Source organism: Microcaecilia unicolor, chromosome 4 (genome assembly GCF_901765095.1).
Source record: "Microcaecilia unicolor chromosome 4, aMicUni1.1, whole genome shotgun sequence".
Lineage (NCBI taxonomy): Eukaryota > Metazoa > Chordata > Amphibia > Gymnophiona > Siphonopidae > Microcaecilia > Microcaecilia unicolor.
The window spans coordinates 62,689,127-62,709,481 of record NC_044034.1 but is presented as its reverse complement, the minus strand read 5'-3'; the positions used below and the strand labels follow the sequence as shown (position 1 = coordinate 62,709,481).

Below are 20,355 nucleotides of genomic sequence, written 5' to 3'. Positions count from 1 at the left end.
AATGAAGATCACTAAATGCATCAAGTGTGTCTATTCTTACCACCTACTGTAATAAATGTTGAGTTTACTTTAGCTTCAGCTTTACCCTGATCTTCCCACCATTAATCGCCCTGTATGCTGGGAGCCATATGTCCTTGAATTCTGATACTATTTTGTTCCCACTACATCCACTAGGAGGTTGTTCTATGCTATCAATCACCTGTTACAGGCAAAATAAAACTTCCTTATGATATCTGACCTTTGTTCCAGAACTTAATTCATCAGAAAATTTTGTATAAAAAGTTATATACTTGAGTTACCTAAATGCTACAAGGATTTAGCTCTGACCTCGCACAATTTGTGGTAGAAGGAGAAATTAGGTCTTCTGCGCTACTTTTCTTTCCTTCAGTCCCACCAGACTAGTCCAAGAACCATGGGTTGTGCCCATCAAACAGTAGATGGTGATAGAGGGAAAAAAAAAATAAATCTTGCAAGCTTTTCCCAATAAGAACCAAAAAAAAAGGGATCTATGACACCAAACAAAATTAGAATGATCTATAATATTCACTGGTGTACAAAATGCAAAAATCTAGGAAATAGAAAATATGTTCATAATTTATACATGGTAAAAAGAGCAGGAAAAGACCTCATAAATGACCGTTATCAATAATGCTCAGGCTCAAATTAGAATGTGGCCATATATATTGTATACGGTCTAACTGTAATTATAGGTCAAAAACCTCCAACCTCCCAAATATAGTCAATAGTTGCAAAATCGTTAAACCTTAATATGTCTTCAAATAAACTATTGAACATCCATCACATCCAAATACAAAAATGAAAAATATACTTAGTTAGCTGGATTCTTTTGATGCTAAATTGTTCTTTAATGGGCAGCACTTGCTCAAATCCACATCTGGTGTTGTGCTCCAAAAAACTCCTGGATTCCTGATTACCCAATCCTATATAGTTATTCCAGAAACACTGTAACCTGAGTGCAATTGCATGTAGCCCTAGTACACAACCATGGTTTTAAGGCTCACATGCAATATACCACTGCTAATGTGAAGAATATACCAAGTCAGTTAGAGAAAGTGATGGTCCATCCCATACAGTCACAAAATGCTAGACCTAAAAGATTTTTGGCTTTGTTCCATTTACTGCCTGATTTCCTTTGTTTTGATGTGAGAAGTTTGGACTCTCCATTGCATCGTTCACAATGACCTCCGGTGATCATGAGATTGCAAACTTTTGTAGAGGCTACTAGTGAAAGGCTACTACTGATTGATCTCTCCACTAAGATCCATAAAAATTTATTTTGTCAAGTAATGTACTAAAAACCTTGATGCATGTAGTTTCATTTTTTTAAAGACTTTATAAATACCTTTTGTGCATGTATTCATTTATCTGCTATATATATGTGCTCATTTATGAAAATTTTGAACATTATTGCATGATGCACTGAAATTATGCTTTATATTATGATTTTAGTTACTATTAATACTTCTGTTAGGCTTAAGTTTGCTTTAGTATATCCATTTTACTTTCATTAGTGTTCAGATGTATACTTAAAATTGTAAGATCACCTGAACAGGAAAATAACTCAAGTACCTGAATATCTCATTTTAATCTCAGATTTGAAAAAGGTAATTAAACCTAAAATCCAAATATCTGACAAGTCAGAATATAGTTAGATAAAAAGCCAACAACAGGGAGTTTGTTGGTTTTTCTGGGCATATATAATGATCTGTGGCAGATGTGGTATCATTTGTCCTGCTGGTGATTTACATGAATTGTAACTTATGTTTTATTCTACTTTGTACATTACTTTGGGCAATTCTCCTGATCAAGAAGGTGATAAACCTTAAATAGATAACTTAAGCACAGGTTTTGAAAAATAAGTATAAATTACATCTAAAAATTCCAAATCCTTTATCAGGTTTTCATAAGACCTAAAGGCATGCATCTTTGATTATTCATTAGCTTTGCAAATTATATCAAAGCTAACCAACTACTTTACAAGTTCTTTTAATTAATGTTTTTAATCGAGGCTTCCTGCTGTTCCTTTGTACTTTCAACCTGGCAATGAATCCATTTCCTACTACCCAGGGATTTTCTCTCATTCTATGTCCCTTCCCAATTTACTTCAGTCCACGGACAGTCCTGGACAGGTAGCTATAAACCAAGGTTCCTCCCGAAACTCTGAAATCATAGGCCCTGAATCCTGCCACTAGATTTCCTCTCAAGTAATAAACATATCCTTCTCTACCTGCCTTTCCATAAAGGAGAAGAATATCTCTGAACATCCACAGTTCCAGCAGAGCTAGGGATCAGAAGGCCCAACCTGGGGACCTTCTGAATGAGAATGTACAGATCTTACCACCTTAAACACAAAAGTGTCCTAATTTTATTTTTGGTATGATAACGTGGGCATGCCCTTCCTGCCATCAAGATGACATCCTAAACATCAGCACTGCATTTTCTTAGTTCACAGAAACAAAGGCAAAAACAGACAAGGTATAAGCGCAAGGAATCTCATGACAGAATTCTTGTGTAATGGACCCTTGAGAACAAAACCGAGCCAAATCCATTTTGTTACAAAGGGAGATAGTGGCCATCTTAAGTTGTGAGGTATACATTTCAGTAAAAAGAACAAGCAATGCCTAAACTGTCCATACTTACAAATATACAGATTAAAGTCATGGCCTGATTTTTTTTTTAAGTCTTTAGGCCTTATTAGCTATGAATCAGTGCATAGCTGAAAATGCAAAAAGTGGACATGGTCTGCTTGTGCTCTGAAGAGTTTATTTTACAAGCTTATTATTAAACAAAACTGCTCACTGGATTTAACAGTGACAAACACAAAGTATTTCATTAAATTTCTTTGTTAAACGAGAAACCAAAATATCCACGTTTTTGCATTAACATGAATTACTATTGTACAAACACATAATTAAAAGGGATCTGTTTAGCTATGTAGAACTGTCCAATTTAAAAAGTGTTCTGGGGAACAGGGAGAAAAAGTTATAAACAGAGTAGAAAAGAGGAAACTGAAGGCATACCGGTGTATCTTTCTTAACAGGTTTTGGTTTGACTTCTGGCATTCTCTTTCTGAATTCAAGAAGCACTTCTTTACAGTCTTCCAGATGAGCTTCCGGCTCCCAGGTATCATCATCAGAAGTGTATCCTTTCCACCGAACTCTATACAAGATTTCATTCTAGATTCAAAAAACATCAATAGTAAAAAAAAAAAATAAAATACTGAGATTTGTGAATTCCCATTTCCATACACCAATTACATCTGGCTTTGGCAATCACAATTTTCCATTTGTGCAGGGGTTCCCAAACCTGACCTAGGGGAACTCCAGCCAGTTATGTTTTCAGGCTATCCACAATGAATATTCATGAGATAGATTTGCACACCAAGGAGCCAGTGTATGTAAATCAATATCATCAATGTCATGAATGTACATTGCAGATATCCTGAAAACCCCAAATGAATGGGGTACTCGCAGGTTTATAAATCACTGATCTAGGATAATGATTTTATCCTCATTTTCCTTAAATAAATATGATGCTATGCCCCTGTATCCTTTTCGTTTGACTCACTATATTATGGGATATCAAAGCAGCTCAACAAGCATGTAAACTATATTTTCTACTTCAAGCAGGGTTGAGCTTTGGCATCTCCCTGTCACCACATAACAACTCTGATTTTCAAGTTAAAATAACTACTTTACAACATGTTGCTCTTATCAAAATATAGCTTCAGGATTTGTCAGCTATGGATATATCATGTGGAAACACCGCATAAACTAGGCAAAATTTGGCCAAGCAGGGAAAATTCCTCTCATCACAAATGTTTAGATTCCACATTATTTCTCTTGTATTAACTCTTAAGAACAGCAGAGCACAGAACACATTTCAACATTTCTCTCAAGGCTAGAGTACCAGACATGGAGGAGGTAAGGAAGACAGAAAGGTACACAGAGGAGACCTACAGGGACATTGTAGAGAAGTCCCACCTCCAGTCTGGCAGCCCCTGTGCTTCCTTGGGGGAGGGAGGTCTTCTAAAAGAAGAGCATCACCCTAGTACAGCTGGAAGCAATCCTGTAGCCAGGACCAGCCCACCACAGGATGCAATATCCTCTCACGCTGAGGATGTGTCTCAAGAGCTTCTGCCCAGGAGGGAAGGGTTAGAACGGCTGTTGGTGATTCAATTATTAGGCATGTAGAAATTTGGGAGGCTGATGGACGTATCACCTGATCACTTACCTGCTTGGTGCAAAGGTGCTGGACCTTATGTGTCACCTAGATAGGATTTTAGATAGTGCTGGGGAGGAGCCGGACATCTTGGTAAATATGGGTACCAATGACATATGAAAATGTGAGAGGGAGATTCTGGAAGCCAAATTTAGGTTGTTAGGTAGAAAACTCAAACCCAGAACCTCTATGGTAGTAGTTTCCGAATTGCTACCCATTCCGTGTGCAGGGCCCAAGAGACAGGCAGAGCACCGGAATTTCAATGCATGGATGAGACAATGGTGCAGGGAGAAGGGTTTTAGATTTGTAAGGAACTGGGCAACATTGAGGGGAAGGGGGAGCCTATTCCGGAAGGATGGGCTCCACCTTAACCAGGGTGGAACCAGGATTTTGGCATTGTCATTTAAAAAGGAGATAGAGCAGCTTGTAAACTAGAACCTTGGGGGGGGGGGGGGGAGGGAAGGCTGACGGTCATTCAAAAAGTATCTTTTAAAGATATCACCAAAACAGGGGAGATAGGGTATCCCAATAGCGAGGTTGCAAAAGAGACCATAGTAGACCAGGAGGCATATTTTCAAAGCACTTAGCCTTCCAAAGTTCCATAGGTTTCTATGGAACTTTGAAAGGCTAAGTGCTTTGAAAATATGCCTCCAGGTGTCTTTAAATAAAAAGCAGACAAAAGATTGCAAATTAATATTGACAACTGCCGAGCAAGATGTAAATAGTAACAACATAGTTTTAAATGTTTATATGCGAATGCCAGAAGTCTAAGAAATAAGATGGGAGAGTTAGAATATATTGCACTAAATGAAAAATTAGATATAATAAGCATCTCTGAGATCAGGTGGAAGGAGGATAAGCAGGGTACAAATTACAACGTAGTGACAGAATGGATCGAATTGGTGGAGGGGTAGCTCTGTATGTTAAGGAATCAAATTGAATCAAATTGAAAATTCTGCAGGAAACAAAACACATCTTGGAATCCCTATGGATTGAAATTCCATGTGTAAAGGGAAAAAGGATAGTAATAAGAAGTACTACCGTCCACCTAGCCAGAATGAACAGATGTAGAAATATAGGGTGTCTTTAGCATTAGCGCATGCTAAAACTGCAAAGGGAACCTACAGCGCAACTTAGTAAACAGGACCCTATATATTTCACTGCCTTGTCATAAAGCATATCTTTCGTTTAAGCTATTATCACTCATGATGTTTTTTTATACCGTCACATTTTTATTTATTTCTAATCATACTTTGGTATTCACATTAGAGCAGTCTTTAGTATCTAACTGCCTGTTTTTGCAATATTTTATGATTTATTAAGATGCAATTACCACTATCCAGCTCATTTTCGAAAGAGAAAGGCACCCATATTCCGACCCAAATCGGGAGACTGGCACCTTTCTCTCGTGGGCGCCCAAATCGGTATAATCGAAAGCCAATTTTGGGTGCCTCCAACTGCAATCTGTCTCGGGAACGGACAAAGTTGACGGGGGCATGTCGGAGGCGTGGTGAAGGCGGGACTGGGGCGTGTTTATCAGCCGAGTAGAGATGGGCGCCTTTGGCCGATAATCGAAAAAAATGGGCGTTTTTAGCGAGAATTTAGGTCACTTTTTTGGGACCCTTTTTTTTCACAAACAAGTCCCAAAAAAGTGTCCTAAATGACCAGATGACCACCGGAGGGAATCGGGGATGACCACCCCTGACTCCCCCAGTGGTCACTAACCCCCTCCCACCAAAAAACCCCCAACTTTAACAACTTTTTTGGCCAGCCTGTATGCCAGCCTCAAATGCCATACCCAGCTCCATCACAGCAGTATGCAGGTCCCTGGAGCAGTTGTTAGTGGGTGCAGTGGACTTCAGCCAGGTGGACCCAGGCCCATCCCCCACCCCCCACCTGTTACACTTGTGTTGGTAAATGGGAGCGCACCAAACCGCCCCCAAAACCCACATCTAGGTGCCCCCCTTCAGCCATAAGTGCTATGGTAATGGTGTAGAGTTGTGTGGGGGGGGGGGAATTTGGGGACTCAGAACCCAAGGGAAGGGAGCTATGGACTTGGGAGGTATTTTACTTTTTTTTTTTTTTTTAATTGTTACAAGTGCCCCCTAGGGTGCCCGGTTGGTGTCCTGGCATAGGGGGGACCAATGCACTACAAATCCTGGCCCCTCCCACGACCACATGCCTTGGATTTGTTCGTTTTTGAAATGGGCGCCTTCGGTTTGCATTATCGCTGAAAAATGAAACCGCCCAGCTCAAATCCGTACAAATCTGATGCATTTGCCCGGCACAAACCGTATTATCGAAAAACATGATGGACGCCCATCTTTTTTGAAAATACGGTCTGTCCCGCCCCTTCACGTACCCGTTCTTGGAGACAGACGCCCATGGAGATGGGTGTTCGCATTCGATTATGCCCCTCTATATGGTTTTAATGATGAACTAGTTATGCTTTTATATTTTTATTTATTTTTTATTTGATTTCTATGTGATTGGTTGCTGCTTTCCATTTTACTAACGCTTAGACTTGATATGTAAATATATTATTTCAGAAACATTGTTGACGCCTGATGCAGGCATCATTGTTGCCGAAACATGGCCGTGTCAGATTGGAACTTGTTCTTAAGTTAAGTTATGTTATGCTGGTTGGAATAAAGTCACTTGTTTCTTGCAAGTTGACAGCATCTCCTCATACTCTCCCACTTACTAAGTCGCGCTAGCAGCTCCTGTGCACTAATGACGACACAGCTCATTCACTCTGAATGGGTTGTGTCAGCATTGCAGTGCAGCAGCCGCTAGCGAGGTTTAGTAAACAGGGGGGGGGGGGGGGGAATTGTTTCTTCATAACAGTATGGATTTCTCTATTTGCTGTATTTGAAGAATACACCTTTTAATCAGTTTTCACTGGTCTATTTGAAACTAGTGTTTTGGTAACTTCCACTCTTGAGTGTGCTCCATTACTCTCTGTGCAAGTTTTCCCTTTTTTGTTGTTTTTTTTTTGAGCTGCTTTGGAAAATGTGGATCTCTGATACCTTGCATTTCCATTTCTGTTTAGTATTGCTATAGATGCAGTCTAACGCCTTGAGGTTTCCAGTTCAGTTTTTTGCCTTCATATCGCTATTACTGGTCTGTGGTTTCTGGTTTCATATTTGTTGAGGATCTGTGTTTTGCATGCACAGGCAAGATGCAGTATTCTGCTAGTGTGTAGATTGTAGAAGTCCTGTTTGCTTTGTCTTCTTTCTAGAATGTACATTGTTTTTTAAGCATGGGGGGGGAGGTGAAGAGAGAAATTTGGGGGTACCCCCTTGGAGAGGCAGCCTACATGGAGCCACCTTGATCAGGAGGATAGTTGAAGCATTAGCAACCACAGAAGTAGCCCTTAAGGAGCATTGTTGCTGAAAATGCAATTCACCAGCAGTGCTGCTGGTAGGATCAATTAAAATTTTTTAAGAATCTAGTTTTTTTTTTTGGTTTTTTTTTTTTTTTTTGGGGGGGGGGGTGGATAAGAGTTGAGAGAAGCTACTGTTTTGGGGGATAGAGGAGAGATTCAGAGGCTACTGCTGTGGATGAGGACGTGAGCCAAAGCTGCTGCTGCTGGGTTGGCTGGGTAGGTAAGAACATATGAAGAGCCATATTGGGTCAGACCAATGGTCCATCTGGGCCAGTATCCCAGTATTGGCCAATCCAGCAGTGGCCAATCCAGGTCACAATTACCTGGTAGAATCCCAAATAGTAGCAAGATTCCATACTACTGATCTTAGGGAAAGCAGTGGCTTCCCCCATATCTACCTCCTTCCACAACCATGTGATGAAGAGTGGCTGTGTTTGCTGGGAGTAGATGAGACTAGCAGTGGGGAGGGGTTAAAACTGCACCTGCTGGGGGCATGTGGGCAATGGAGAGAGGCTAAAGCTGAAGCTTTTGGAGGTGGGTGGATGGGTGCACTGTTCCACCCACTCTTGGCAACTGCAGCTTTGGCTTCTCTCCCATTGCCCCAGCAACCACAGCCTAAAGCCTCTCTCCATTGCCAGATGGTAGGCAGTAGGTGGGTGGGTGAAGGGGAGAGAAGCTGCCTCTCATCTGCTCCTTTCCTGCTACTGTGCTAAATAACTTGCTATGCATCATCTTGCGTACATTATGAATGTATCCACATCGGGAAGAAATTTCTGTAATAGTGGATACAAAGCATTCAACCATTCACTGTTAATTTGATTTCAACAGAGAATGTTGAGCGTCTGAAGTCTTTTTCCTCCAAATTTAAATTAGGAAATGAAAAAGAGAGGTTCACTTGCTTATTTAAGAATTGTACAGTACAAATGTGCAATTTATAAATGTGCATAAATGAATACAAATTCCAGTTGTTCCAAATCTAGCATCTAGATTTTTGAGCTGGAGATCCTAAGGAAGGACCTACTCTATTCACTTCTGGGGGAGATCTGCACCATTATGCACACCATTCCCCTTCTGTGCAGAATTCTGCAGAGACCACAAGGCAGTGGTGTTTCTTATGATTCTCTCCCTACTTCCCGAGCTTAACCCCTCTTTTCCTACCCTCCCGCGGGACCCCCTTCCACAGAACAAACTGCTTCTAATATTGCCTTACCCCCAGAGCCTACACTGTAAAAGTCAGTGAAGAGGAAAAGAGCTGCATGTCAAGCTATGTCTTCATTCTCTACCACTCATGGACTATAGTATTTGAACCGTAGAGCTCCTTCCTAGACAACCCCATCCCGCTCTCTTTCTTTTGCTAGTTGACCCTCTTTCTCCATCTCTGTTGCGGTAGCTTCCCCTCCCCTTCCTTCTTGTACTAAATTCAGCAAAAAGGAAAAGAGCAGTTGCACATCAGACTGCATCCTCCTCCTTTGATGCCTGGGCCTTACTGGTAATTTGAATTGTGCACTGTACAACGTCCTATGCAGCTCGTCAGCAGTCAGGGCCAGGGTAGCCCAGGATGTGTATCAAAACGCAGTCATATCTCCTCCTCTTGCTCTGATTACTGCAAACGAATTGGGGGTGAAACATGTATCACTAGTGAACTGTACAGCTTCCTGCTGATCATGAACTGCAACATTCCTATTCCTGACTTCTGTAAAATAAAAAAAATCAGTATAGTGTAATTGTGCAAAATTCCCTCAGAAATAATTGGCTTAAGTGTCTGAGGTACTTGGTTCCAGAAATATTTTTTGTTCATTAAAATGTCAGTACATTATCGCTATTGTAATCTGTTCAAGTTTCTGAGTACACTCTTAAGAATGCTCAAGTACTGTTTTATTTACTCATGGGGGAAATCTAAAAAAACAAAAAAGTGCACATTCTTATTTGTGAATTTGTTGTGAAGAATTTCCCCATCATAAATAAGATCTGACCAGTTTCTTTCCTTCTCAGCAACATCACTGTACTCTCCCCCCTCTTGCTCCAGCTTAACTTGATCTGCCCCCCCCCCCCAGTTTTCTCTGTTTATTTCTCCAGTACAGACAAGTGCCATCTTTCTCTCTCTTCCCATTTCCCAAGGTCAGTGCAGTGGACTTTGATCCTGGGGAACTGAGTTCAATTCCCACTGCAGCTCCTTGTGACTCTGGGCAAGTCACTTAACCCTCCATTGCCCCTGGTACAAAATAAGTACCTGAATATATGTAAACCGCTTTGAATGTAGATGCAAAAACCTCAGAAAGGCATTATATCAAGTCCCATTTCCCTTTCATTCAGCACACTCTCTGCTTTCTGTAGTTCTTTCTGTTCCTAAGAATCTACCTTCCCCCTTTCTGCAGTTCCCCTGCTCCACTTACTCTTTCCCCCTCTATGGCACAAACCCTCCAACTTACAGTCTCCCCCTCCCCCATCACATAGGTGTCCTTTTACTAAGCTGTGTTAGGTGCTAACACACACCCAATACAGCAGAAATGGCCTAATGCAGGACATGCTAAAGCATTGTTAGTTTTGTCATCTGCACATGTGGTAATTATTTTTTTTTTGTATTTTTGGAGAGATTGTGTCAAGGGCAGAGAACGGATGTGGATGTACTAATCAGCTAGTACGTGCACTTTACTGAAGCACTAACTGATTAGCATGTCCATAATATGGGAGTCCTTAACACCACCTAAACAGGAGGTGGTAAGTGGTTCCATGGTAATTTTTCTAAATGGCTGTGCCCTAATGCTAACATTAGTCAGCCATGCTAGAAATGGGCTTAATGTGCAGGAAAGGCCCATTTCTTGGTGCACTTTGGTAGTGAAAACACAACCTAAGCGGGGTGGGGGGTTGATTACTTTTCTGTTTCCTGCTCCAGGTATAGAGTTCTGCAGGGTAAGTGCAGACGTATGTGCAAATTCTATAAGGAGGGGAGACAGAACACCTTTTTTTAATAGGAGGAGCCAAGCGAACCAATCTTTAACCCAGTCCCCAAGCTCTCAAATAGCTGATGCTGTGTTGGGATAAACTATTGGTCGAGATTTCCCCAGGAATAGTTTATATTTATTGCTAGTTTAGATATAAATCAACTCAATTCAGTGGTGTATATTTAAAATATTATATAAAAAAAACTTACAGCAAACACAACTTAAGCAAACTTAAGTAGCCACTTGCAGCATAATCACAATTTTGATCATTTTTAAATTTGGGTGGAAGAAATTCCCCAGGACGTAAAGCATGGAAAACAATGCACAGGAAGATCAGCGCCTTACAGTCTCAAGTCTCGGCACTACTTCCCGCAGCCTCACGTATATACGGAGAGGAGTGGTGAAGACGAAACAAGCACCTGGTGCCCGCCCTCTTCCGGGCATTAACAAGCAGCCCAGCATGTTCTCCTGACTCCTGAACAACTCCATCACGGCGAGATCCGGGGCAGCCATCATCATCCTCCTTAACCAAAGCGTGCAAAAGGAGCTGTCAAATTCTTCTACTGCAACGACTTAAGCTCGGCAGTGTATAAGCCAGGGCCCTTCCATACAGTCTGCAGTGCACTTACCCCTTCCGTTTTGAAGTCGATAATCTTCTCCACCTCATAGACATCTTCTTCATCGTCCACATCCTGCTCGCTGTCTGCCGGCTCTGCTTTCAACCCTGCCTCTACCGGGACCTGAGGCGCATCCTCGGCTCCACTGCTTCCCGCGGTTTCATCTGCAGGAAGCGCCGCCATGATGCTCGGACTAAGACAACACAATACAACTAGAACCACCGCAACGTCCGTCGCCAGCGACGCCTGCACCAATCAGCAGCTGCGCCAGCTCGTCGGGGCAAGGGTCACTTCGCTTACGCCCTAAGGGAGCACCGGTGAAGTGTCATCTCATTGGACGAAGCACGGAAGTCAGGAGGAGTCCGTCAGCCAGGCGAAGAGGGCGGGAACTGAGCGATCCCAGCAAAGGAGGTTTAATAGAACCGCCTTTTGCGTTTATTTTCTGGTTGGATGTTGCGGTGAGTTAACTTTCTCTCTAGACCACTGTGGGGAATTATGCAAAAATATCGTATTTATATGAGCTTTTATCTGTCTGGGACTCATATATTTATTTATTGCATTTGTATCCCACATTTTCCCACCTCTTTGCAGATTCAATGTGGCTTACAATACATCATGAATGGTGGAAATGTAAAAGAAAATAGACATTTAGTGTTACAGAAGGATCTTGGGAAACATGATAATGATAAAGCATAATAGTAGTATAACAAGCAAATGTTGTAAGACAATTCTGGATATATATGGAGGAGTTCACATTTGTTGATCTTTGTGGTATGTCTTGTTAAAGAGTTTGCGGAAGTCAGAAACCGATCCTAGTTTTATTCTGAACTCACTTTAACGGCATCGTGCTTTTCTTTCCTCGGGAGCGGGGGTTACTGGGTACCATAGGATGAACTTCTGTTTTGGAGAGGGGCTATAAGTGGAGTGGAGGAGTAGCCACTTAGTGCAGTGGACCTTGATCCTGGGGAACTGAGTTGCTTTCCTCTGCAGCTCCTTGTGACTCTGGGCAAGTCACTTATTGCCCCTGGTACAAAATAAGTACCTGAATATATGTAAACCGCTTTGAATGTAGTTGCAAAAAACTCAGGCGGTATATCAAGTCCCATTTCCAGAACAAGGGCCGTTCTGCATTCTGCTGATTTCATTTGCAGATTGGTAGTTCAACCTTTACCAGCATTTTTTGATTCTGAGGGAATGGGGGAGAGGAGTGGGATGATCTTCGTGTTTTTGCTTATCTTCGTGTCATTCGATTTGTTATATAACAGCTTGTTTTACTTGACGGTGCTAAATTTATTCTATTTTGGGTGTGGGGATAAATAAAGTTGGGGGGGGGTTGTTTAGGGTTGTGCATGTGTAGCTACTTTATACCACTGAATCATAGTTGGTTTTATTATCTGTTTGTTGTCATTATTTTTAAAAAATCACATAAATTTAGTTTGATGCCATGTAACTAATATAAAGGAAACGTATCCGAGTAAAGAAGCTAGAGCAGGGACTTGCTTTTTCTGCACCTATGACAGATATTCAGAATTATATCCCCCTTATCCCTCTGTTACCTTTGTTTTGTTTTAGCTTTCTTTAATTGGGGAGGGTTGTATGGAGTGCCATTTCCACACATCACACCCAGCATCGCTTTGCAATCTCTATCCCTATCTATTTCTCTCTCTCTCTCTCTACCCCAGCCTTGCCTCACCTGTAAAGTAGCTATAAAAATGCATGCTAGAAAGTCCTCAAGGGCACCTTCTATACATAAAGGAAAACATCTCTATCCAGTCTCAGGTGTCCACTGAAACCACTATTACTGACATAGCAACTATAGACTCTGTAACAATGAGCTTCATATCTAGCTGCAAGTGCTGATGGCAGAAACTTTCTGTACAGAAAGGCAGATTGCTGTACTGGAAAAATGCTGATATTACAACCAGAAAAGTATAGTTGAGCACGAAGAACTTATGACTACTTGGAACATTTTCATTCCCACCAGTAACAAGCTGGATGTGAGAAAAACAGAACTGCATTGATAATGGAGATCTCGCCACCTAACTCCTCCTCTTAACTTCCTTTTTCCCATCACCCATTCTCTCGTCCCCTTTAGCCACCCTCTGTACTCATTGTCTCCCCAGACTATCATCCTTTGACTCCCATTCCTTCACCAGCTCCTCCCGTCATTCAACCTATTTCTCTTAATTTTACCAAGCTTCCTATTGCACTTTCTCTCCAAACCCGTTTCCACAGTCTCTCACCTTGGATTTGTCTTTTGTCCCTTTATGGTCACTCTCAGTCACTTATTAGCGCCTCCAGATTCCTCATACCATTTCTAGACTCTCACCCTGGGTTTCACAGTTTTTTTGCCCTTTATGGTCACTGTCGGAAACGTCCATAGACCATTATTAAATTGGACTTGGGGAAAACCCACTATTATTGGGATAAGCAGCATAAAATGTTTTGTACTTTTTTGGGGATCTTGCCAGATATTTGTGACCTGGATTGGCCACAAGGGAAATATACTGAAAATATGATTTGTATCACAATATTTATGACAAGCATAAAAATCCCCTGTTTCGCCACACTTGTGACCTGGATTGGCCACTGCTGGAAACAGGATGCTGGGCTTGATGGACCTTTGGTCTGTCCCAGTATGGCAGTAATTATGGTATGAGGGATCTGACTGGAGGAATTTGTACATATCTTCACTCTTCTCCATGGGTGTAGTTTGACTATTTCATTGGGGGGAGGGCAAAGGGTGGGGCTAGACACATTAACATATTCATTTTCATGCATACCTCTCATACATATTCATTATGGTTTTTTAACAGACACACACACTGAATATGAAGCCAGCATATCATAAGAATAGCCATACTGGCTCAGACCAGTGTCCATCTAGCCCAGTATCCTGCTTCCAGCAGTGGCCAATCCAGGTCACAATTGTGGCGGAACAGGGTGTGTTTATGCTTGTCATAAATATAGTTACAAATCACATTTTCAGTGTATTTCCCTTGTTTGGGCAGCAGGTAGAGTCTGACCTTTGCATTATAGCAGTAGCAGAGATCTGTTTACTTCTTAGCTTATCTTCCCTGAGGGAAAGAGGAAACCCCTGCAGTGCCATTGGCCAGAAACCCCTCAGTTCTAATGCTCTGGGCCCTGATTAGCCCTGATTAGTGCAAGATCCAGCCAGATGATGCTGGAAATCTCCACTCGGAGTGGGAGAGTGAAGACCTCTGCACTGAGACCCTATTCAAAACCTATAAGCAGCTATTTTTCCTGAACTCCCCAGGTACTACTTAGGTAGTAAGACAGTATTTAGTTAGTTTTAATGTTGATTCCTGGAAAAGGTACAGCGAAGGGCGACGAAAATGATAGTGGGGATGGGACGACTTTCCTATGAAGAGAGGCTGAGAAGGCTAGGGCTTTTCAGCTTGGAGAAGAGACGGCTGAGGGGAGATATGATAGAAGTGTATAAAATAATGAGTGGAATGGATCGGGTGGATGTGAAGCGACTGTTCACGCTATCCAAAAATACTAGGACTAGAGGGCATGAGTTGAAGCTACAGTGTGGTAAATTTAAAACGAATCGGAGAAAATTTTTCTTCACCCAACGTGTAATTAGACTCTGGAATTCGTTGCCGGAGAATGTGGTATGGGCGGTTAGCTTGACGGAGTTTAAAAAAGGGTTAGATAGATTCCTAAAGGACAAGTCCATAGACCGCTATTAAATGGACTTGGAAAAATTCCGCATTTTTAGGTATAACTTGTCTGGAATGTTTTTACGTTTGGGGAGCGTGCCAGGTGCCCTTGACCTGGATTGGCCACTGTCGGTGACAGGATGCTGGGCTAGATGGACCTTTGGTCTTTCCCAGTATGGCACTACTTATGTACTTATGTACTTTTTTCTGGTAATAAACCTATTAGTTTATTAGCTCTGGTGTTCTGGACTAAGAATCCTGATGGTTTGTGTTCTCGGTCTGGAGTGTTTTCTAGGAACTGAGACCCCTGGGATTGTGGCTCCTCTGTCCTTAGAAACCACCAGGGAAATAACTTGCAAGTGGGGCCCAAATGCAAGCGGAACCCAGTGCGGTGGGTGGAGGGAGGGTATGCCAGTGTAGGAGTATATGCTAGCGGGCATAGGCAGTGCTGGGACAGACCCTGTAGGTGGCCGCAGGGTTAACCTCAGGTGGGTGACTTTGGCATTAAGTGACAAGTACCTGGCAGAAACCCAATTAGCACCATTCCATGCTGCCAATTCCAGGGCAAGCAGTGGCTTCCCCCATGTCCAGTTTCCAGTAACAGACTATGGATGTTTCCTCCAGGATCTTGTCCAAACCTTTTTTTTTTTTTTTAAACCCAGATACGCTAACTGCCATTACCACATCCTCCGACAACAGGTTCCAGAGCTTAACTATTCGAGTGAAAAAATATTTCCTCCAATTTGTTTTATGCTGGATATATTTTATTTGAAATCAAATTAGACATGAATGAGTGAAAAATCGATTCGCCTCATCCCATTTCACACCACTTAGGATTTTGTAGACATTAATCATATCCCCCCCTCTGCCATCTCTTTTCCAAGCTGAAGAGCCTTAACCTCTATAGCCTTTCCTCATATGGTAGCAGTTTCATCCCCTTTGTCATTTTGGTTGCTGTTCTTTGAACCTTTTCTAATTCTGCTATATATTTTTTTGAGGTACAGCGACCAGAATTGAACATAACACTCAAGGTGAGTTCGCACCATAGAGTGATACAGAGGCATCATAATATTTTTGGTCTTATTTTACATCCCTCTCCTATAATAATTCCTAGCATCCTGTTTGCTTTTTTGGCTGCCGCACACTGGGCAGATTTCAGCGTATTGTATATAATGAACCTAAATTTCTTTCAGTTCCTCTGCATCATCGCTACTGAAAACTATTTGTGGTATGGGTAGATCTCTTACATCATCTTCCATAAGGACCGAAGCAAAGAATTCATTCAATCTCCCCAATATGGCTTATGCTCCGAGTGCTCCTTTTGCTCCTTCCCACAGATTCCCTAGCAGGCTTCCTGCTTCTGATATACTTGAAAAAAGCTCCTCTATTTCCTGGTACCAGACAGCTGATAGAAATACAACTGCATTGTTTTTGTAGGGTCTATTAGGGGCTTTTAATTAAGCTGTGTAAGGCTCTGCGCATGTGCCAAAATGGAGTTACCGGCCAGCTACCGAATGGCTCTTGTACTAATTTCATTTTTGGTGCACGTCTGATATGAACAGCCAAAAATGAAAATTATTTTTCGGCCGTGCATAACGGACACGTGGCATTTGGCGCGCGTAGGTCATTACCGCCCGGTTACCGCATGAGATGTTACCGCTAGGTCAATGGCTGGTGGTAAGGTCGCAGGCCCAAAATGGACGCATGGCAATTTTTTGATTTTAGCACACGTCCATTTTTGGGAAAAACTTTAAAAAAGGCATTTTTTTTTACAGGTGCGCTGAAAAATGATTCTGCGCACACCCAAAACCTGTGCCTACACTACCACAAGCCATTTTTCAGTGCACCTTAGTAAAAGGACCCCTTAGTCTTTTAAATGATATTCTGAATTATGAAAATATGGAAATATGCTATTAGAGGCTGTAGAATATAATCCATTATTGAAACCATAATGTTCTTTCTAGCAGTCTATCACAAAATTCCAAGTGGTATTTTGAGGACCATGCTTGACAACTATAGGGATAGGACTAAAAACTGGATGTCAGAACGAGGAGAATACAATTACTACAACCACCCAGTTATATAGCACTGCAGGGTATATGATGCAGCCCTGTATGCACACATAAAGGAGAGAGTCCCTGCTTCATGGAACTTAAAATCATATTTTAACCATTGTTTGTATATGATACTTTGAAAATAAATCATTGTTAAAAACAGCTTCTCCTTGTGCTGGCTGTGTCGAAAAACGTGCCTTAAATCAAACAACTTAAAGCAGAGAAAGCATTTAACCCAACGGGGTCACCATGTCACACAAAAAATGCTGACTTCCTTAACAGTTCGTTTTGAAGATCGTGTAGAAGAAATTAACCCCTGAGGAAGCTAGCTTTGTTGAGTGACACTGTGACCCCATCTGGTTTTTCAGATAAGTGCTCTTGCTACTTTGTTGTTTGATATATAAGGCACATTTTTTGACACATCACAAGCAGTGTTTTTTTTTAGAATGTGATTTCATTTTCTAAGTATTTTGTACAATTATCACAAGCAACACAGAATAAATATAGGAGAGGCTTTTTAGAGGACTGATGAATGATAAAGGAACCCTTCATTGAAAGAGAAATTTATTTTTCATAATGGTTGCTGAGGTCTCTTCCCCCCCCCCCCCCCCCCCCCCTTTCTACAACTAGTGTGTGTGTTAATCCATTTCAACATATGTAGAAGAACACAGTGCATAGTTTGTGTTGTTCACAGTTGTTTTCACTTCATGTTCTGTACAGCCTGGGTGGAGAACTTATGGTCTAACTGGAATCCTTTCCTTAAAAAATTAGCTTATCTAGGGGCCAGTGCAAAAACCTACTGCCGGCATTTGGATGTGCAGGATGTTCGAAGGGCACCAGTGCTGAAGACATGTGAGGGAAAGATGGCCACAGATAGTATTAAAATGTAGTCAAATGCAAATGAGCTCATCAGCTATTCCCTCCCATGCTCAGAAAAACAGGGCACAAAAAAAAAAACCCTTCCCTAATGCTGGAAGCTCAGAGCTGATGTTAGTTATTTGAAAAAGGGATTTCTCAAAGAAGGATCATCCTTTTCTGAAATCCAGAAATTCGGTGAACAAAAATGTAATCATCCCCTTTGAAGATAAACTGGTCATTGTGGCAGTACTTCAGAAAAACTACTTCCTTGAGCATCAAGTTGAAAAATGTGTCCATGAAATCCCATTGAAGAATGTCTCCATAGATCTTTTGCGGTTGTAGATTTTTATTTTCTGTACATAAGCTCCCTGCTCTCCAGTTTGAGTATGCACATAAGAGCTGTGCTTCACAGCTCACATGCACCAGGCATGTTCCTTCTCCTTAACTTCCCAATGCACATACAATTTGCATGCTATTAGTGTTGAGCATTGGGAAGTTATTTTGCTGCACTGTTCCCTACAGCGCTGGAGTTCTGAGCATCAGCCTAGTAGAGTTTAAATTGAATTTAATTCTCCATTTAAACTTTAATGTGAGATCTTAGTGGACTTGGTACACCTGTTGAACAATTCAGAATGTGGCTGTATGATAGTAGAATGAGAGGAAATGCTTTGGTCTCGTGTTCTGCAGAAGTATATTTGACAATGTTTGTTGTGATGCTTAAGAAATATTTTAGTATAACATGCACTTTTGTCTTTTTCAGGATTTTTGGATGGAGAGTGTATAACTCTATGTAGGAACTATCTGCACAACTCTTGTAAGCAGATGCTCGCCATTTTTTCTACTGTGCTGATTCATGTTACACCTATACTGAACAATACCTCAAAAATGTATGAGGAAATGGGCATTTCAATTTAGCTTTGCCATAGATTGAAAAATTGGAACATAATTATATGTGACACAGGTGAGAGTCACTCAGTGGCAGACAGTACTGAGTAATCTTTAACGTAAGGAAGAACATTCTTAGTTGGTGAAGGGCAACAGCAGCAATGCATTCATGGACAGAAAACAACCACTGAAATAACTGCATGTGTACTATGCATCCGATCCTATTATAACCAAGAAATGAAAGAACCCAAGTATCCAGCAAAGCAATCCTGCTTGAAAGTTGCTAATGAGCATGATATGCCAGGAGATAATAAAGTTATAAAAGTTATGCAATATGTCAGCATTTGCAATAGAAATTTTTTATTTTATTTTTATTTCGCTCACACCTTTTTCAGTAGTAGCTCAAGGTGAGTCACATTCAGGTACACTGGATATTTCTCTGTCCCAGGAAGGCTCACAATCTAGGTTTATACCTGAGGCAATGGAGGGTTAAGTGACTTGTCCAAGATCACAAGGAGCAGCAGTGGGATTTGAACCGGCCACCTGTGGATTGCAAGACCAGTGCTCTAACCACTAGGCCACTCCTCCACATTGAGTGATGCCAATGCAGAAGACATAGTATCTAAAACTGTTTCTTCCCAATCTGACCTAGTTGCTGGCAGCCATAAAGGAGAGTTAAAGATCTGGAAATGCATTGCTGTTCCTTGTGACCATGTTTTTTTGAACCTGCAATTTAGTTGCAGCGCACAATATTTTACTCTTGGTATTTACATTACCAAGGACACTTTTTTAGGGATTTTTTTTTCATATGTTTTGTAAAGTATCTGCATGAATTTGTATATGCTAATATCCACACTCACCTGGATTGATTGGTTGACTCCGGCGGCAGGCACCAAAATGCAAATATGCGTCTGTTCGACTAATAAAATAGTTTTTTTTACCCTTGAGTTGGAATTGTATTGGTTCTCTCCTACTTTCATTTTTGAACTGCAGTAAGCAGTGCATATTATTGTGTGTTAATACATGCTGATATGATGGTGAACCTTGTCAAATCTAATTCAAAGTGTGGTCTGTGGGACAAATACATCCACATGTCTGGCTAACATACAACAAAATTTAATGTGGGCTAGCATTAGGAATATATATTCATTAGTACGTCTGAAAATAAGTTTGCACACGATTGTGTTTATTAAGTCTATTTACATGCAGTTTAACTTTTATTTTTAACAATTTTTACACTTTTTTTTGTTTCAACACAAACCATTGCATAAAAGACAAACACTATAACACAGTAATGTCCCTATCCCCTCCTCCCAATACACAATTTTCTCCATTTCTTCACTATCTTTTTCAAACTCCCCTTTGTATTTATAAGTTAATTTTACCAGCTCTCTAGAGAATGACATAGGGATAGTTGGGACCCATCCCTGTAAGCTCTGACCCTGCCTCTGCATGTTTTGCATTTTTATATATTATATAAGGCATTTTGTAGGCCTATAACCAATGAAAAACATTAAACATGTATATTTTTAAATTTTAATCAAAAGACTTGTTATGATTTTAATTCATGGACCAATAAGTTGAGCCTGCATCAGTCTGTTTCCCTCCCCTTGTACTCTCCTAATCCCTATTCCCCTTCTTTACTATTGTCTAGCTAGACTAAATGATTTGTTTGAAGGGAAG

At 41.1% G+C, this 20,355-nt stretch overlaps 1 protein-coding gene across 2 annotated transcripts in view; it reads right to left on the bottom strand.

The window, feature by feature from the left end:
- The window catches only part of MPHOSPH8 (M-phase phosphoprotein 8), a 95,182-nt gene extending 83,561 nt beyond the window's left edge, over window positions 1-11,621 (bottom strand). The window contains exons 1-2 of one of the 2 annotated variants that reach the window (XM_030200283.1): window positions 11,202-11,621; window positions 3,042-3,197 (exon numbers count right to left, since the gene is read on the bottom strand). In XM_030200283.1, the coding sequence (XP_030056143.1) occupies window positions 3,042-3,197; window positions 11,202-11,372 (327 nt within the window). In that variant the 5' untranslated portion in view covers window positions 11,373-11,621. The remainder of the gene's footprint in view (window positions 1-3,041; window positions 3,198-11,201) is intronic. The other variant, XM_030200284.1, reaches the window with a different exon arrangement.
- Between the last annotated feature and the right edge of the window lie 8,734 nt (window positions 11,622-20,355).